General features: G+C 44.9%; 1 protein-coding gene across 3 annotated transcripts in view; it reads left to right on the forward strand.

Moving 5' to 3' along the window:
- The window catches only part of LOC306915603 (pantothenate kinase 1-like), a gene marked incomplete at its 5' end in the record, with an annotated part of 23,323 nt that extends 12,602 nt beyond the window's left edge, over positions 1–10,721 (forward strand). For all 3 annotated transcript variants that reach the window (XM_079493035.1, XM_079493037.1, XM_079493036.1), the window contains 5 exons: positions 722–785; positions 1,630–1,806; positions 4,178–4,301; positions 6,405–6,530; positions 9,445–10,721. In XM_079493035.1, the coding sequence (XP_079349161.1) occupies positions 722–785; positions 1,630–1,806; positions 4,178–4,301; positions 6,405–6,530; positions 9,445–9,504 (551 nt within the window). In that variant the 3' untranslated portion in view covers positions 9,505–10,721. The remainder of the gene's footprint in view (positions 1–721; positions 786–1,629; positions 1,807–4,177; positions 4,302–6,404; positions 6,531–9,444) is intronic.
- Positions 10,722–20,195: the final 9,474 nt, after the last annotated feature.

Consider the following 20,195-nt stretch of genomic DNA (forward strand, 5'->3'; position numbering starts at 1 on the left):
ACAATTCAGAGTTGTGATCCGGGACCCGGAGGAACCAGATTCCCAACAATAATGAATTGATTTAATCAATTCTTGTTTTTTTATGTCCAATGTCTTTGTATTTAGTTCATAAAGTTAACACAACTATAACTAAATGCATTTGAAATTAAATAAAAATGTTACTTTTCAGGATTCCAATTCAGAAATAGCAAAAAAAAACATTCAGGATTTCAATTCAAATATAGCAAAGATAGCTGATCTACAAGCTCAAAACGTGTCGTACTGTGACGCGTTTTGAGCTTGTAGATCGGCTATTTTTGCTACGACAGTCATATGTAATGTGGCCCTCTGGACTGAGTGTGGAAATATAGTGGCCCTCTCCATTGTCAAAATTGCCCACCCGTGCTATACCAGTTACAATACCAGTGGTCCTCAAACATTTTAATTTGAAGGACCACCACATCTCTGAGAGTGTACAATGGAACCAAATGGACCCTTACGGTAATGAGTTAGGACAGGTCGATGGAACACGACCGAGTCCCGGACAGACATTCATTGGACAGACATTCAAAAATACAGTAATGAAATAGATTTAATTATAAAACTTGTTATTCCAATCTTGGGAAGCTGATGAGAATATTCCTGATTATACTCATGGCTAAACAGAGGGCCAAATTGCTTTATTAAATTATAGAAACACATAATGTATTCATCCTGAATTACTGTGTTGAACTCTGGTCAGGGTCTGGAGTGTCCATGCTGGCTGTCTACTCTAAAGATGACTACAAGCGAGTCACTGGGACCAGGTAAGATCACAGGGTGTGTGTGTGTGTGTGTGTGTGTGTGTGTGTGTGTGTGTGTGCGTGCGTGCGTTGCATGCGTGACAGGTGAGACCTGAGACCAGATTCTACAAATGTCTTCTCTAAATCATGACAGTTATCAGTGGTTCTCAAACTATTTCATGTCAAGGACCCCAAAATGTATGTATTTGGCCGAACAACCCCCCGTTGTTTCAGGGACCCCCCAAGAAGCAAAGATATGAGTTAAAAACGTTCGCTGTGAAAGAATAACATACATTCAAAGATTTGCACACGTTTTCCCGATTTTTCAAAAATAGCATACAAGCTCATAGCGAGTATGAGCTTGTAGATCTGCTGTTTTTCAACAGCTAAAGTTTAAAATTACGGTTAAAGTGGTTAAAAACTATACGGTGACACAGACAGACGCGCCCTCAGGTCTAAACGGTGTTTAATGTGTGTTCCTACCTGTATGTGTGTTTCTACCTGTATGTGTGTTCCTACCTGTATGTGTGTCGTTCTCAAACATTTTCATGTCAAGGAGCCCCAGAATTATCTGTATTTGGCCGCCGACCCCAATGTCAAAATATGTTGTTCCAGGGACCCCTCGGAAGCAACGATTTGAGTTAAAAACGTTCGCTCTGAAAGAATATATATTCAAAGATCTGCGCCACATTTTCAATTTTTTTCTAAAATAGCAGACCTACAAGCTCGTAGCGCGGCACTCGGTGCCGCGCTATGAGCTTGTAGATCTGCTATTTTTCAATAGCTAAATAGCTATAACATAATGCTACAAACACCAAAAGGGGTTCCCGTCCAGAATGTGTTAACGTGCGCTGTGTTCATATCCCAGTCTGGGAGGCGGGACGTTCCTGGGCCTGTGCTGCCTGCTGACGGGCTGCCAGAGCTTCGAGGAGGCTCTGGACATGGCCGCCAAAGGAGACTCCACCAACGCTGACAAGCTGGTCAAAGACATCTACGGGGGAGACTACGGGCGCTTTGGACTGCAGGGCTCCGCCGTGGCCTCCAGGTGGGCAAAACGAACGCACCCCCCCCCCCCTGCCCACACATATATACACTTTTTTGGCAGGTGAAACCTGGCATATTTTCGCTTAGCCTCAGTCCCAGCCTTACTCATCTGCGAAGAGAAAAACCTGGTCACAGATGTATTTCCCCCGGATATAATATTTTTTTGACCAATCACAACGTTTCATTCACTGAGAATGTAATCAGATTTGTAAAGCGTCAACGTCATTTCTTTGAGCGGTACTTCCGCCAAAATCCCGATACTTCCGCCAAATTTCATCTATGCACTCTACAGCGCATATTGTGCCCAGGGGGATTTTCGCTCGGGTTGGCTTTGACGACCTAGTCATGATTGGCTGCCCCCGAGTCTGAACCCATACTCGTGAACGCCGCCTAAGCGAATGAGAGTGCATCCTAAGGCCTGAAAGGACGCACCACGGAAGTCCTATAACCCAGACTCTGCAACGCTGCAGTAAAACCATAGAGTAAAACTATATGGCCGCATGCAGCGCGGAGCCAGTGACAACATCGGCTAATGTTATATGAACTAACTGGAGTTACACAACAAAACAGTGTTTGAACCAAAAAAATAATGTCATAAAATGCTGTCAAAATCAACAGTGTCTCGAGGGGGTGCAGGGGAAAAGTTACAGTCCACCCCCCACGGACACTATAAGCCCATTTGCGATGCAACGAGTTGCAACTTGCGACCACTTGCAACAGAATCCCCCAAAACCGCGCTAAGCTGACGCAATGGTTTTGTTGCGTCGCAGGGCTTAGGGTTGCCATTAACCGTGCCTTGAAATAAGGAAATAATCGTCTGTTATTTGGAAACTAAAAGATGTGTCCCTGGTTGAACTGATAAGGGCCCACACTTCCCTGTTCACTGTTCTTTTGAGGTATTAAAAAGGTCTTAAAAGCATCTGGCCATACTGACCCTGTAGGCCACGATTCAAACCCTTAAAGGGGAAAACCACCCATTTTCAACATTTAATATACATTAGAGCTGTTGTGTGGAAATAATAAAAAAGTCCCCCCATTCGGTGTTTCCTAGAACTGTAATTATGAAAAAATTTCATCAAGATGTGTTTCACCATGTTAATGATTTTTTTCAGACCTCTAGTTCTAGGAAACACAGAATGGGGGGACTTTTTTTATTATTTCCACACAACAGCTCTAAGGTATATTAATGACATAGTAAAATGTTGAAAATTAGTGGAATGCCCCTTTAAGCCCAGTTAGGGTTGTCACTACCTGAAATTCAAATAAAGCCTCCCATACACTACAAGAGTTTTACTCTTGACAAGATTTTGGAAAGATTTTTGAGGCCATCCTATAGTGTAGATTCTGTCTTAACACAAACATTAAATGCCATTGACAATGAATGGATAATTTACGTCATAAATGATGTGTCCGAGCAAATCAGCTGGGTATGTCAGTGGCCACCCTTGGCCAATAAGGGACCACCATTCTTGATGTTGATGTACGATGATCAGAGTGCCCCTCACTTCACACGGGTGTGATTTTTAAAAAGACTAGACTAGAATGTAGTCTTTTTAAAAAAAAAAAACTTTCCAAAATCTTAAATAAAATGTAATACATGGATAGTTTTTGTATATTATTTTAACCTCTATTATTGTGTATGTAAATGGGAATTTAGAAGAACTTTTAGGAGACGTGTGATGTTGTTAATTCCCCAAAATAAGGAACAGGGAAGTGTGGCCTTATCAGTTCAACCAGGGACACATCTTTTAGTTTCGTAATGACTGATTTTACACTTGCTGAAACTAGCAGATCTACAAGCTCACAACGAGTCTGGGTTTTCGGAATGCAACCATGTGTCTTTTAGTTCTACTGGATCTCTTGTCCACTAGTCCCTTCCTAACATTTCAGTCTAGTTTTTATCTGTTGACGAAATTGTCAGTATATTTAGTCTTATAGTTTTAGTCATCATCATGGCTTAGTTTTCATTTAGTTTTTATTCCGTTTTCCTCTGTGTAAAACGCTAGTTGACGAACATTTTTTGTCATAGTATTATGACAAAAACGGGGCGGCGGTGGCTCAGTGGCTGGATGGTAACCGCAAGGTTGCCAGTTCGAACCCGGGCTCTCCCAGAGTTCGTGTCGAAGTGTCCTTGAGCAAGACTCTCTGAACCCCTAATTGCTCCTGATGTGCTGGTTGGTGCCTTGCATGGTTTCCGCCGCCATCGATGTATGAATGTGTGTGAATGGGTTAATGTAATGCACAATCTATGTAAAGCGCCTTGGATAAAGGCGCTATATAAATGCACCATTTACCATTTATTTGACGAAATCAACCCTGACCCGAGCACCACGAACTGAAAGGCTGTTGTTTTGTGTGTGTTGTTGCTGTAGTTTCGGCCACATGATGAGCAAGGAGAAGAGGGACAGCATCAGTAAGGAGGACCTGGCCAGAGCCACGCTGGTCACCATCACCAACAACATAGGATCTATAGCGCGCATGTGTGCTGTGAACGAGGTACGCGCACGCACGCACCACAGAGTGGCATATGCCTCACATTAAACTAATGGTTCCTTGAGGGAGTTACAGGGGGTCCCCACCCCAGCTAAATGATAGTTAAAAACCAAATGGACCCTTATGGGTAACTCTGCGAGTCAGCATCTGAGTTCATCCTAATGTCATTTAGAACTTCCAGAAGTGCAGTTTCTGTACTGTGATGAGATCTAAAACCAGACTGAAACATTTCAAAAAGTGAGTTGTTATTCATAAAGGTTAAAAGTTGGGAGTAAACCACTTTCTCTAGTGCTTTTGAAAGATAAGGTAATTTTGAAATTGGTCTAAAATAGTTGAGATTGGAAATGTCAAGGTTTGATTTTTTTCAACAGAGGTTGTACTACAGCTGAATAGTTGGAACAATATCTTTCAATGTGCAATTTCAGAATTCAACCTCTAGAGTGCAGCAGAGTGATCTAGGGTGGTTCCTACTAGTGTAAATTGACACTTGTCTCTTCTTGTGTCTTGTGTTTTCATTGTTCTCTCGTCTAAATAAAAGGGGTGTTAGACTGACATTATTTTGTCGTTGTTGTTGTTATGTTTGTGTAATATCTTGACTTTTGAGAGCATGTTATTCTTGCAGTTATAATGCTTGTGATTTCAAGATTGATTCATTGTCATGTTTATGTGGTCCTTTGCGTCTAAATGGGTGTATGTGTAAAATTAAAGGGTACAGAGCGTCGCAGTCCCGCGCCCTGCGAGGGCACCAGGAAATATTTACCCATTCATTTTTCCCATAGACGTTTCAAAAAGTATGTATTTAACCCATTTTGGGCGGGAACCCCTTTTGGGGTTAGCATTATGTTATGCTTTAGCTATTGAAAAATAGTAGATCTACAAGCTCATAGCGCGCCACCGAGTGGCGCGCTACGAGCTTGTAGGTCTGCTATTTTTGAAAAACGACTGACATAGAAACATAGCTTTTTCAGAAAACTGTCAGGATGTAGAAGACATTTTTAGAATCTGATCTCAGGTCAAAATTGGTAGACCTTTAAAGCCTCGGACAAAGTCAACTCGGCAGGCGACAAATCATGACAATAAACACATTTATTTGGGGCCGAACAGATAATCAGAAAGACAAAACAAAAGGGTACAACACTTTTTTTGTTTTTATTCTTTCTAATTATTTCTTCGGCCCAAACATTTTTGTTTATTGTCATGATTTGTCAACTTGGCCGTTGGCTTTGTCTCCGAGGCTTAAATGTCTTCAAATAAATACTTTTTGAAACGTCTATGGGAAAAATGAATGGGGAATTATTTCCTGGTGCCCTCGTCGTTCTGAAAGGGGGGCGGGACTGCGACGCTCTATAGGGCACCCACGTGTTGTATGTAATTGGCCTATCTCACAGAATTTCCCCGCCCCCCTAAATACGCCCCCTTTCGGGGTTAGTGGTGATAGCGTGACGTCACTCCATAGACGCTACATGTTAAAAGAGGTTATTTAAGAAGTCTACAACTTTTGTTTTCTCAAGGTAAGGTTTGTTCTATCTGCTCGACCTGATTTACCATCTTGTTTGCTTCATAATAATATTGGTCTGTCACATTTTTACATTAGAAAATGTACTTAGATTCTCCAGAGAAAAAAACGTGTAAATGCCCATGTTAAAGTCACCACTATTTACCGGAAGTGGGCGTGAAAAACGGGCTGTGAGATAGGCCTATAGCGTGTGTGCGTGCGTGTGTGTGTGTGTGTGTTTTTTTTTAAAGCCTTTTTTTAACTTTTTTATTGTTTTTTTCACAGAAGCATTATTTAAATACTGGAGTTGAGAAATAATAAGTGGCAGCTTCTCTTAATAAAGCCCACAAGTATAACGTACAAGAATAAATACATTGAATTTTCACCCCAAAGAAAAAGGACAACAGAAAACAAGACAAACAAACCTTAAATACAGGATCAATAAAAGTTGAAAAATAAAAGACAGACAAAAACAGACAAAACAACAGTACACAACATCCTACAAACAATTATAAGTACATGATACATCCATAATCTGCATTACATCACAACAATCCAATCACAGTATACTTTTAAATCAAACGTCTGCCTGTGTGTGCGTGTGTTTTCAGAGGATAGAGCGTGTGGTGTTCGTGGGGAACTTCCTGCGGATCAACACCCTCTCCACCAAGCTGCTGGCCTACGCCATGGACTACTGGTCCAAAGGACAGCTGAGAGCTCTGTTCCTGGAACACGAGGTACTGGTCCAAACTTCCACTCCAAAGGACAGCTGAGAGCTCTGTTCCTGGAACACGAGGTCTCTGGGATACTTTACTTACTACTGGTCCAAAGGACAGCTGAGAGCTCTGTTCCTGGAACACGAGGTACTGGTCTAAAGGACAGCTGAGAGCTCTGTTCCTGGAACACAAGGTACTGGTCTAAAGGACAGCTGAGAGCTCTGTTCCTGGAACACAAGGTACTGGTCTAAAGGACAGCTGAGAGCTCTGTTCCTGGAACACGAGGTACTGGTCTAAAGGACAGCTGAGAGCTCTGTTCCTGGAACACGAGGTACTGGTCTAAAGGACAGCTGAGAGCTCTGTTCCTGGAACACGAGGTACTGGTCTAAAGGACAGCTGAGAGCTCTGTTCCTGGAACACGAGGTACTGGTCCAAAGGACAGCTGAGAGCTCTGTTCCTGGAACACGAGGTACTGGTCCAAAGTACAGCTGAGAGCTCTGTTCCTGGAACACGAGGTACTGGTCTAAAGGACAGCTGAGAGCTCTGTTCCTGGAACACGAGGTACTGGTCCAAAGGACAGCTGAGAGCTCTGTTCCTGGAACACGAGGTACTGGTCTAAAGGACAGCTGAGAGCTCTGTTCCTGGAACATGAGGTACTGGTCCAAAGGACAGCTGAGAGCTCTGTTCCTGGAACACGAGGTCTCTGGGATACTTTATATATACTTAATACTACTGGTCTAAAGGACAGCTGAGAGCTCTGTTCCTGGAACACGAGGTACTGGTCTAAAGGACAGCTGAGAGCTCTGTTCCTGGAACACGAGGTCTCTGGGATACTTTACTATACTACTGAGAGCTCTGTTCCTGGAACACGAGGTCTCTGGGATACTTTACTATACTACTGAGAGCTCTGTTCCTGGAACACGAGGTCTCTGCAATACTTTACTTACTACTGGTCCAAAGGACAGCTGAGAGCTCTGTTCCTGGAACACGAGGTCTCTGGGATACTTTATATATACTTAATACTACTGGTCCAAAGGACAGCTGAGAGCTCTGTTCCTGGAACACGAGGTCTCTGGGATACTTTTCATTTCACATTTTAGTTACCTGTAATGTTTTAGTGTTGAGTAGTTAGTAGTTTTGGTCGACTTCAATATCGACTAAATCTACAGTTGATTTTGTCGACTAAAATGTATTTTGGCGGCGGGCCTTGATGCCGTCGTAATGACTGATTTTACACTTGCTGAAAAATAGCCGATCTACAAGCTCACAACGCGTCGCGCTGCAACGTGTTGTGAGCTTGTAGATCTGCTGTTTTCAGTATGCAACCAAGTGTAAAATGACTTATTCTGGATCTCTTGTCCACTAGTCCCTTCCTAACATTTTAGCGTGGTTTTTATTTGTTGACGAAATTGTCAATATATTTAGTCTTAGTTTTAGTCATCATAGCTTAGTTTTTATATAGTTTCCATTTAGTTTTTGTCGCTGAAAAAAGGTAGTCGACGATTTATTAGTATTATTCGACGAAATCAGCACTGGTACTGGACTAAAATGCATGCCTAGCGTACCATACTGCAAGGCAAGACAGCTGCCGCTGCCTGCCAGGCTTACAATCACAGACTCCACAAGAAAGAAAGTCGGAAGAACGGCTCGGAATCTGACCTGAAAATTTGTCACGGGTCCACTCAGGCTCCGTGCCACGGGTCCACTCAGGCTCCGTGCCACGGGTCCACTCAGGCTCCGTGCCACGGGTCCACTCAGGCTCCGTGCCACGGGTCCACTCAGGCTCCGTGCCACGGGTCCACTCAGGCTCCGTGCCACGGGTCCACTCAGGCTCCGTGTCACGGGTCCACTCAGGCTCCGTGCCACGGGTCCACTCAGGCTCCGTGCCACGGGTCCACTCAGGCTCCGTGCCACGGGTACACTCAGGCTCCGTGCCACGGGTCCACTCAGGCTCCGTGCCACGGGTCCACTCAGGCTCCGTGCCACGGGTCCACTCAGGCTCCGTGCCACGGGTCCACTCAGGCTCCGTGCCACGGGTCCACTCAGGCTCCGTGCTCACGGGTACACTCAGGCTCCGTGCCACGGGTCCACTCAGGCTCCGTGCCACGGGTCCACTCAGGCTCCGTGCCACGGGTCCACTCAGGCTCCGTGCTCACGGGTCCACTCAGGCTCCGTGCTCACGGGTCCACTCAGGCTCCGTGCTCACGGGTCCACTCAGGCTCCGTGCCACGGGTCCACTCAGGCTCCGTGCCACGGGTACACTCAGGCTCCGTGCCACGGGTCCACTCAGGCTCCGTGCCACGGGTCCACTCAGGCTCCGTGCCACGGGTCCACTCAGGCGCCGTGCCGCAATCTGAAAGAAATCTCGGAACCTGGTTGGAATCTGATTGAATTTCACAGATCCATTTTGGAGTTTGGAGCAATTTCTTTGGACATGTGAAGAGGTCTGCAGTTCAGATAGGATATAGTATATCCTGGGGGAACTCAGCTGGTGTAGGTCATAAACACAGTCTGACAGTCAATGTGGGGGAAATGACCATTTGACCTTTTCAAAGGTATCTGGAGAACTCACCAGTTTACCGACTCGCAGCACTCCTCAATGTCTTCATCGTTATGCTAACATGCTGTCTTCATCAATGTCTTCATCGTTATGCTAACATGCTGTCTTCATCAGTGTAGTATGTCGAACCCACAGCTGTTATAGTTCATCTCCAAAGTGATCAAATTATTTTGTGCAATTAAATGGTCAGCTAGATGATGATATAAACGTGAGTATGTGAATACCAATGATAGTAGGCCTACCAATTCAGGATATTGTTTACTAATTGTTTACTATTGTTTAGGTACTTTGGTGTTTAAGAGCACAAAATGACTGCTGGAGGAGACAAACCATACTGAACTCTCTCTCTCTCTCTCTCTCTCTCTATCTCACCAGGGATACTTTGGGGCAGTCGGTGCCTTCCTGGAGTTACTGAAGATGTCAGATGACCTTTAACCTTTAGACTGACCCCTGGGGTTGACCTCTGTGACCCGGAACACAGCAGCTACACTGTAGAACTGAAATTCCTGTGCGCCTCCTCCCCCCCCCCCCCCTCCACACACACACACACATACATACATACACATGCACCAACTCTGTCTATCTCTTTGTCTCTTTATCTGCAGTACAGTATGTGTGTGTACACTGTGCAATGGCGTGCGTGTGTGTGTGTGTGTGTGTGTGTGTATGTTCTCTCTCTCTCTAGTGGCTCTTTTCGACTACAAGAACTAAACGAACCCACGAGACGTATTTATTCCATCGCCCATCTCTCCTAGGTCGCGGACACATTTTCTCTATGGAGAAAATCTTAAAATCGTCTCATATAAGCACTGTGGTCGAAAAAATAAACAACCCTGTCTCGGCAATATTGTCGCAATCGCAGAGTTCTGCAAAGTTCGAGGTTCAAAAGAGTCATTCGAGGAAGCAGTCTAGTCTGTCTGTTTCTGTGCGTGCGTGCGTGCGTGCGTGCGTGCGTGCTTGCGTGCGTGTGTGTGTGTGTGTGTGTGGAGTGAGCGTCCTCTGTCTCTCTGTCCTGCAGTGTTATTACAGACGGCAGCTCATCATGCATGTATCCCAGCATTCACACACATCACCTCCGTTGTCCACGACGGACAACTTGCTGCAGCCAATCGTATCTGTGGATTTATCTGTACGGTACGGGAGGCCCGCCCCCGGCGTGCATGTCTCTTATGTTTGCCTACGCAATTCTAAGTGGATTAAAAAAAACCCTGATATACTTGGGTTGACTGGAGATCCCCCAGGGGTCTATACCAAGACCCACTTCCTTTTGTGTAGACGGGACACTAAAGATATTAGTTCAACAACGTGTTGCAACAGGACGCGCTGTAAGCTTGTAGATCTGCTATTTCCGCCGAATGTGGTTAAATGCTACTAGTACTACTATTGCTACTATTACTGCTCCTACTACGCAGACCGCCGCTGTGACTTGTGAACCACAATACCCACAATCCCCCTGTGTTGTCCTCGTGGCTCTACTGTACCTGTGCCCTCAGTGAGGAGATGATGGGTGTCGTCGTTCTCCGTCCTGGAGATGAACTGGAGAAACAAACAAAGTGGGGGCGCTTCATTCAGCCTCCCGGAACATTCCCTCCCTCCCTCCCTCCTTGCTGCATACGTTTGACGCAGAGCTTTTGCTGGATTTCATTGGGAGGAGCGCTTGATTTTTTGCCTCCAGCCATCGGATCGGACAGTAAAAAAAAAAGGATTGAAGGTGATTTTCACAACGGGGCTGTCTGGGAAAATCTGGGGTGCACTTTGGGTTTTCTCTCCAGGACCGCCCCGGCGTAGGGGCTCGGTGGCGGCCGTCAGTCACTGATGTTTTAACATAGAGTATATTCTGTGTGTGTGTGTGTGTGTGGGGGGGGGGGGGGGGGATTTATGCCAGTGATACTCAACCATGTGGGCCACAAGGGCATTGCAAGTGGGCCCCCTAATAATTGGCAACACTTTTTAACTCTTAATATAACTAACATTAATATATATATATATATTTAAAAATCCATTGTGACATCATCGATAAATAGGAAATCATGCTACGTTAGTTCCATTGATCCAAGAGGGAACGCAATCGATTGATTGGTCATTGAAATATAGGGCTTTCACTTCTAGTGATTTTTACTAGTTGACTAGTTGCCTAGTTTACTAATCGACTAGTTGACTAGTTGTTTAACTATTATGTAAAAAAAACATTTTTTTTTAAATCTATTTAATAATAGTTGTACATTTAAAAACTGTGTACATTGGTGACTATAACTATAATCTAGCTGATCTTGAGGCCTACAAAAACGGGGGGGGGGGGGGAGTAAACATTTACCAACTAGTGGATTTACTAGTCGACTAGTTGCTTAAAGCCCTACATTGAAATAGTAAACTATTCTCAAGTCGGCCCTGAAACCAGAAATGGTAGAACCACTGATCTAAGGCCCAGGGCTGGGTTAGTGATCTAAGGCCCAGGGCTGGGGGTTAGTGATCTAAGGCCCAGGGCTGGGGGTTAGTGATCTAAGGCCCAGGGCTGGGTTAGTGATCTAAGGCCCAGGGCTGGGTTAGTGATCTAAGGCCCAGGGCTGGGTCAGTGATCTAAGGCCCAGGGCTGGGTTAGTGATCTAAGGCCCAGGGCTGGGTTAGTGATCTAAGGCCCAGGGCTGGGGTAGTGATCTAAGGCCCAGGGCTGGGTTAGTGATCTAAGGCCCAGGGCTGGGTTAGTGATCTAAGGCCCAGGGCTGGGTTAGTGATCTAAGGCCCAGGGCTGGGTTAGTGATCTAAGGCCCAGGGCTGGGTTAGTGATCTAAGGCCCAGGGCTGGGTTAGTGATCTAAGACCCAGGGCTGGGTTAGTGATCTAAGGCCCAGGGCTGGGTCAGTGATCTAAGGCCCAGGGCTGGGTTAGTGATCTAAGGCCCAGGGCTGGGTTAGTGATCTAAGGCCCTGGGCTGGGTTAGTGATCTAAGGCCCTGGGCTGGGTTAGTGATCTAAGGCCCTGGGCTGGGTTAGTGATCTAAGGCCCTGGGCTGGGTTAGTGCTCCAAGGCCCAGGGCTGGGTTAGTGATCTAAGGCCCAGGGCTGGGTTAGTGATCTAAGACCCAGGGCTGGGTCAGTGATCTAAGACCCAGGGCTGGGGTCAGTGATCTAAGGCCCAGGGCTGGGTTAGTGATCTAAGACCCAGGGCTGGGTCAGTGATCTAAGACCCAGGGCTGGGTTAGTGATCTAAGGCCCTGGGCTGGGTCAGTGATCTAAGACCCAGGGCTGGGTCAGTGATCTAAGACCCAGGGCTGGGTCAGTGATCTAAGACCCAGGGCTGGGGTTAGTGATCTAAGACCCAGGGCTGGGTTAGTGATCTAAGGCCCAGGGCTGGGGTTAGTGATCTAAGACCCAGGGCTGGGTTAGTGCTCTAAGGCCCAGGGCTGGGGTTAGTGATCTAAGACCCAGGGCTGGGTTAGTGCTCTAAGGCCCAGGGCTGGGTCAGTGCTCTAAGGCCCAGGGCTGGGGTTAGTGCTCTAAGGCCCAGGGCTGGGGTTAGTGCTCTAAGGCCCAGGGCTGGGTTAGTGCTCTAAGGCCCAGGGCTGGGGTTAGTGCTCTAAGGCCCAGGGCTGGGTTAGTGCTCTAAGGCCCAGGGCTGGGGTTAGTGATCTAAGGCCCAGGGCTGGGGTTAGTGATCTAAGGCCCAGGGCTGGGTTAGTGCTCTAAGGCCCAGGGCTGGGTTAGTGCTCTAAGGCCCAGGGCTGGGTTAGTGATCTAAGGCCCAGGGCTGGGGGTTAGTGATCTAAGGCCCTGGGCTGGGGGTTAGTGATCTAAGGCCCAGGGCTGGGGGTTAGTGATCTAAGGCCCAGGGCTGGGTTAGTGATCTAAGGCCCAGGGCTGGGTTAGTGATCTAAGGCCCAGGGCTGGGTTAGTGATCTAAGACCCAGGGCTGGGTTAGTGATCTAAACTGTAAATAGAACCAGATGTACTTCAAGAAATGGCTACTGAGGTTATTAGTGTGTGATGTATGTGTATGCGTGCCCTTATACATAATTGTCTTTTAATGTTAAAATAAGCCTTGTGTTTTTTTTTTGGTTTGTTTTTTATAAGTTATTGGTTTGTTATTTTTTTCTATGTAGTTTTTTGACATGGAATAGTTTGGGTCTGTTCTCTCTTGACTGTCACCATTACGGTCCTTTTGGGTCTGTTCTCTCTTGACTGTCACCATTAGATCCTTCCACGTCCAACAAGCCTTAGCACTTTGAAATATTCCCCATTTTAACAATCACTTGTGTCATTCGTTTGTGGGTCGAGTTTTAATTTGTGACTTATCAGCCGTTTCTCTCCTTCTATCTACACTACTTTGTCTGTCCTCCTTGCCTTGCCTGTCTGTGTGCTTACCTCTTTGTTCACATGTCTGCCTACCTACCTGTCTGTCTGCCTACCTACCTACCTGTCTGTCTGTCTGTCTACCTGTCTGTCTGTCCTCCTTGCCTTGCCTGTCTGTGTGCTTACCTCTTTGTTCACATGTCTGCCTACCTACCTACCTGTCTGTCTGTCTGTCCACCTGTCTGTCTGTCCACCTGTCTGTCTGTCTGTCATACCTGGCTGCCTTACCTGGAAGTTAATTACTGTAAGCCTTAAAGGGAAATATCGCCGAGTGTGGTGATAAAATACCCTATGTCTTCTGTGTTTTTCTCCCCAAAAAATGCAGATGCACGATGACATCAAGCGCATTATATTAGCATAGGATACAACGATGACATCAAGCGCATTATATTAGCATAGGATACAACGATGACATCAAGCGCATTATATTAGCATAGGATAAGGATATGAACTGTATTTTCTCCTTTAACTCGATGCTATAATATAATCTCTTCTGGTGAAACGTCGTCAGGGTCCGATTTATATATAGATATATAAAACGGGGGGGAGACAACATTTTCGACAAATAGTGGAAATATAGCCACTCTACATTGCTTTTTTTCTCGGGGCGCTTTGCCCATAATAAGGACTCCAGAGTTAACCCATTTTGACCTGAGATCAGATTCTATAAATGTCTTCTACATCCTGACAGTTTTCTGAAAAAGCTATGTTTCTATGTCAGTCGTTCTTCGATTCTTCAAAAATAGCAGACCTACGAGCTTGTAGATCTGCTATTTTTCAATAGCTAAAGCATAACATAATGCTAACACCAAAAGGGGTTCCCACCCAAAATGCGTTTTAATGTGGTTAACATTTTATTTTATTGTTACATTTTGACATTATTATGATATCAAACACGCCAGTCAGTCTGCATTCTCCAAAAAATGAATTAACATGTATTTATTTCAGCCTGACCAGAAGAATTCAGTCCCCCCCCCCCCCATCCCCCCCTCAGCAAATGTAACCCTGTGTAACTCGATGGCGTAACTTAAGACCATGTGACCTCTATACTGTTGTAAATGGACACCATGTAATCTCTCCTGAAAAGAAAAAAGCTGATTTTTTTGTGTGTGTGTGTGTGTGTGTGTGTGTCCTCTCCCCACACTGCCCTGAACAAAACAGAACAACAGATGTGTGTCACATCTGAGCATTTTCAGATCGGGTTGTAGATTCACCTTTAAACTAATATGCAATGATAATATTGATTATTCCACTTTCAAAAGATTCCAGTTGTGTGTTTTTTTTGTTGTCAACGAAACGTAGACATGATTGATGGGCTTTGAAGTTGCAGGAAAGAAAAGCTTCTTAATCATTAGCATTAAGCGACTGTAGCTTTGCATGCGCTGATGTGTATCCGTCTGCGTGCGCCTGACACAAGTGCTGCTTAAAACTTTTAAATGTATAAAGTCATTAAAATCTGTAATCACTGTGTCATGTACTGTAGTGTATCTCTACTTATAGGACATTTTAAAGGTATATTCAGTGATTTGACCTAATTCAAATATCACTTATTTTTTCTTTTTTTCTGGATAATTCTCCCTACTATAGAGTGTGTTGACCATATAAGTAGTTCCTCCCTGTCCCCAGTGAGCCCCTGGGGTCAAAAAACCCTAGTTTCAGTTTTGGTGGCGGGTGGCAAAGCCTTCATCCAATCAGGATGAGAGGGGCCTTCCTCCAATCATGATCGAGTGGCGGCGGGCCTTGGTGCACATGCTGTTGGCCTGTTGCACTTCCCCCCACTGTAGAGCGTGCATGTGCACATTTTGTTACCGGGGCGGACCGGGTGGTTTTCCAAATCACCCAAATCACTGAATGCTCCTTTAAGGACCGAAGGCTGCAGGAGGGTTACATGCACAGCAGAATACGGTGCGGGTCCATTTGGTTCCTTTTGTACACTCTTTGGAGTAACATGAACTGAACACTGAGGGCCCTATCTTGTGCCACCCCTTACCCCTTGGGCGGCGGTGGCTCAGGGGTAGAGTGGCTGGGGTTCGAACCCGGGCTCCCCCAGAGTTAGTGTCGAAGTGTCCTTGAGCAAGACACTGAACCCCTAATTGCTCCTGATGTGCTGGTTGGTTCCTTGCATGGTTTCCTCCGCCACCAGTGTGTGTATGAATGTGTGTGTGAATGTAATGCACCATTTACCCTTATCCTTCAACTTTTTGAACTATTTTAAAAAGGTTTTTCAAAATAGTAAAAAGAAAAATCAAATAAGTTGAAGGATAAGGGTAAATGGTGCATTTATATAGCACCTTTATCCAAGGCCCCTTACATAGATTGTGCATTACACCCATTCACACACACACATTCATACATCGGTGGTTTAGGAAACCAAGCAAGGCACCAATCTGCTCATCAGGAGCAATTAGGGGTTCAGAGTCTTGCTCAAGGACACTTCGACACTAACTCTGGGGGAGCCCGGGTTCGAGCTGGCAACCTTGTGGTTGCCATCCAGCCACTCTACCCCTGAGCCACCGCCACCGCTCAAATTACCTGAACTATAGCTTGGCTTCTCTGCTGCGTCAGAGATGGTCACATGCCAGACGTCTCGGTTCGATTCCCCAGGTGCAAGGTTATAGTCTCTGCGGTTTAGATGATTTGTTGTTCTTGAATGTTCAGTTTGATATATGCACTGGCAGTCATGTGCTCCTTATTTCATTAGCCAGCTTGCCTTCACTTTGTGTGTGTGCGTGTCAGTTTGGTGGTGGTGTGTAGGCACAAGCGCTATATTTCTGTGTGTGTGTGTGTGTGTGTGTGTGTGTGTGTGTGTGTGTGTGTGTGTGTGCGCAGCCGGGGCAAGCACTGTATTCCACCTTGTGTGTGTATGTGTCTTTAGTTTCCACATGATGTTGAGGTGCATTCCAGTACCACTCTGAAACAGCCACCGAGCCATTCAGTCATGCATGTGTGTATTACTAGGTTAAACTCTTTTACATTTATTTTGCCAAGTACAGTTCATTTGCACACGCATGTAAAGCTGCGTGCGATCCAGGACCTTTCCTATACGCGGGATTCGAACCCTGGTCCGGCCGCGTGCCGTGAGAGACCAAATTGGTACCACCACTCAACTGAGAGGTAATCCCCTCTTAACCAGGGGAGATTTTATTTCGCGCTCATGAGTTTCGTTCGCTTCAGGCAGTACTACTTACGGAAATGACCAATGAGTATTGAGACCTGCACCTCCAACCACTGCAGATGTGTGAGTTTTCGAAAATAGCTGAGCTATACTGCTACAAGCTCACAACGTGTCGCGATGCAATACGTTGTGAGCTCGTATAGATGTGTATAGACACATTGAGGGCAACATGATAGGGTATATAATATATGCACAGCAGCTATATTTTGGAAAGAAGAACTCTTCCTATTTCCGGGCTCCTTCCCCACTTCCTTCGCAGGTGTTACCTATCGTCATACTAATCAAAGTTAGTCTGTTCCATTTAGTGTACAGTGGTCTTCAAACCTTTTAATTTTAAAGAGTGTACATATGTTTGTACGTTTGTACACTCCGTTCAGAGTTGCACAGGTTACAGGGCCACCACTCAAGGACACTTTGACTGAGACCCACTAGTGTAGCAGAGTGTTTCCAGTGAGCCAACACATGCACAATAGAAGCAAACTGACTCTGTTTGATCAGAATGGAATAGATCCTTAATTAGTATCATCGGTAACACCTGTGAAGGAAGTATAGGGAACATGGGAAGGGGCCCACAAGTAGGACGATTTATTCTGTGTGCATAATATGATACTAGTATAAGTTACGAATTGCAGCATTGACCGCCATCCTAAGAATCAGAAGCAGTGTTCACTCAGCTTTATATGGGCCACAGTGCCTTGCTCAAGAACACTACCACTTAACCCATTTAGGCAGGAAACCCTATACACTGTATGTACAATACGTTGTTATATTAAAGCCCAGCTACTTCTTCATACAAGGGTGTCGCACAAAAGTAGCAAATAGCAGATCTTACAAGCACGATGCAGGGCAGTGTGCACTTGTAGATCGGCTATAGAGCGTCGCAGTTCCGCCCCCCACCAGGGCCCAGGAAATGATTCTCCGTTCATTTTCCTCATAGACATTTCAGAAAGTATTTATTTAAAGACGTTTACGCCGCGGATAAAGCCAACTCGAGTCGTGAAAAATCATGACAACAAACACAATTTTTTGGGCCGAACAAATAACGGCAGGTTACAACACTTTTTTTGTTGTTTTTCTTCTTTGTAATTATTTGTTTGGTCCAAAATATTGTTTGTGTTGTCATGAGTTGTCACGACTCGAGTTGGCTTTGTCCGCGGCATAACCGTCTTTAAATAAATACTTTTTGAAATGTCTATGGGAAAAATGCATTGGGATTCATTTCCTGGGCCATGGTAGGGGGCGGGACTGCAACGCACTATTGTCACTACTTTTGTGCGACATTATTAAAGATAATAATAACTAGGAACAGTTTTGAACAACAACAACGATATACCAACATTTAAACAATATATATATTTTGAATCAAGTTTTTGAGAAAAGGTGTTTTTAGAATGGGCGTAAAGGTTAACATCGTTACCATGTTAATAATGATAGAACTCTTTGGCCAGTCTGATCGCCCTTCCATCCCCATCCTCTCTTTAGCCCTTCATGTTTTCCATCTCTCTACTCTACCTCTCCCTCAGGCTTTGATTGCGTGCAAACCTTTCGATGAGTGTTGATAGTGTTGATTTTGACAGCAAATTTTTGTTTTAGTCATATAGTCTCTTGAATAGTTTGACTAAAATGTATTTTGGCGGGCCTTGATGCTGTCGTAATGGCTTATTTTACACTCGCTGCGACGCGTTGTGAGCTTGTAGATTGGCTATTTTCAGCATGCAACCAAATGTAAAATGACTTGTGTCTTTTACTTATACTGGATCTCTTGTCCACAAATCCCTTCCTAACATTTTAGTCTTTATTTGTTATTACGAAATTGTCAAATATATTTCGTCTTAGTTTTAGACAGTCATCATGTCTTAGTTTTCATTTAGTTCCATTTAGTTTTCGTCAGTGAAAAAAGGTAGTCGACGAACATTTTTCGTCGTAGTCGACGAAATCAACACCGCAGCGTAGTCAACAGATCGCCAACAGATCTACAAGCCTATGCGAGCTTTTAGATCTGATGTTTTCGCATTGTTATAGCTTGAAGATTTTAAAGGTTTCCGCTAAAGCCGGTGCACACACGCTCTCAATGTTCACGTGAGCTTGCAGGTCGGCCTATATTCTCGTCGGTATACGCGACAGCGTCGGGCCAGGCCGTGTATAAACGCTGTTTTCTGGCAGCGTGCCACGTGTTTCCACAGTGCCACGTTGTAGTTCAGCTTGAACTTTGACCCCATGAATTATTTTTAAACCGTTTCCAACGCAACCTTCGCCGGGAAATGGGGAGAGACATACTGTACACTCATGCCGTGTCTTGACGAATCTTGACGAAGGGTTTTTTTTGGTCCAAAACAAAATCTGCACCTTTTTTTTATGTTTTAGAATTATGTGTGGTAGCCTATATCCTTTACAATGTTGATTGTCAATGTATGAATATGTATGTTTTAATTTCTTTGTGTCAATTTCGGTTCTTTGTTTTGTTCTCTATGGAAATAATAATAATAATAATAATAATAATATTCTATGTACAGTTTGAAGTGTTGAAGCTTTGTGTACAGTTTGTCTTTCATTTTCAGGAAGTGCTTCGCTCTACAAAGGCAAATGGCGGAAACAACTATTTGTGTCTTAAAATGTTGGCTTATGCTTACTTTATACCGCACGCCAATAAATATCAGTCCGCGACCTGTTGTGAGCTTCTGGATCGCTATGTGTTCGGGGTGTGACACCATCGTATGATCATCATATCGACTAGGGATGTCCCGATACACTTTTTTCGTTTCCGATCCGGATCCCGATACCACAATTTCTGTGTTAGCCGATACCGAATACTGAATACCAAATACCGATACCAATGTTGAAATCTCCTGCTGTGTTTATAGCTATCTAGCTATATCTCTCGTGTTGTGTTTATAGCAGACTCCTCACTCATATACGGCACTTGCAGTTTGGGCAACTCGATAGCAAACACCACATGCCCCAACATTTTATTTACCTGCCATAGTGTTAACCCCTTATCCCTGTGTCGGATTGGTGGTTATACTGGCATATTCGCCGATACCGATATGACCCGATATGACAAATAAGGGCCGATACCGATACTTTTCCGATACAGTATCGGGACATCTCTATATCTATCTATGTATGCTACTCACCGACACATACTGTACACTACTTTTTGTATTAACCACATCGGTGTCTGTAACTTTGAGAGTGTACAAATGTAACCAAATGGACCCGTTAGATGTATGTCCAATGCTGCTCTTTCCTGGGACAGGTTGGTTAACCTGCTGGAATCAACCTGCTGGAACCAAATGGACCCGTTAGGGTCCATTTGGTTCCATTTGTACACTCTCACAGTTAAATTAACATTGGTTTTACAATATGAATTGGGTTCTCAGAGATAGAAATGCCATTAAATGGGGAACCATAGCCTAATTCAGGTCAAACCGGGGGGTCCTTGAAATGAAGATCGTTGAGAATCACTGCTAGAGCCGTACAAATCCTCTCTTATGGGGGTCCCTGGTATATCATTTCTAATGGGGGTCCTGTGTGTGTGTGTGTGTGTGTGTGTGTGTGTGTGTGTGTGTGTGTGTGTGTGTGTGTGTGTGTGTGTGTGTGTGAGCG

This window comes from Electrona antarctica (genome assembly GCF_951216825.1).
Source record: "Electrona antarctica genome assembly, chromosome: 22".
Lineage (NCBI taxonomy): Eukaryota > Metazoa > Chordata > Actinopteri > Myctophiformes > Myctophidae > Electrona > Electrona antarctica.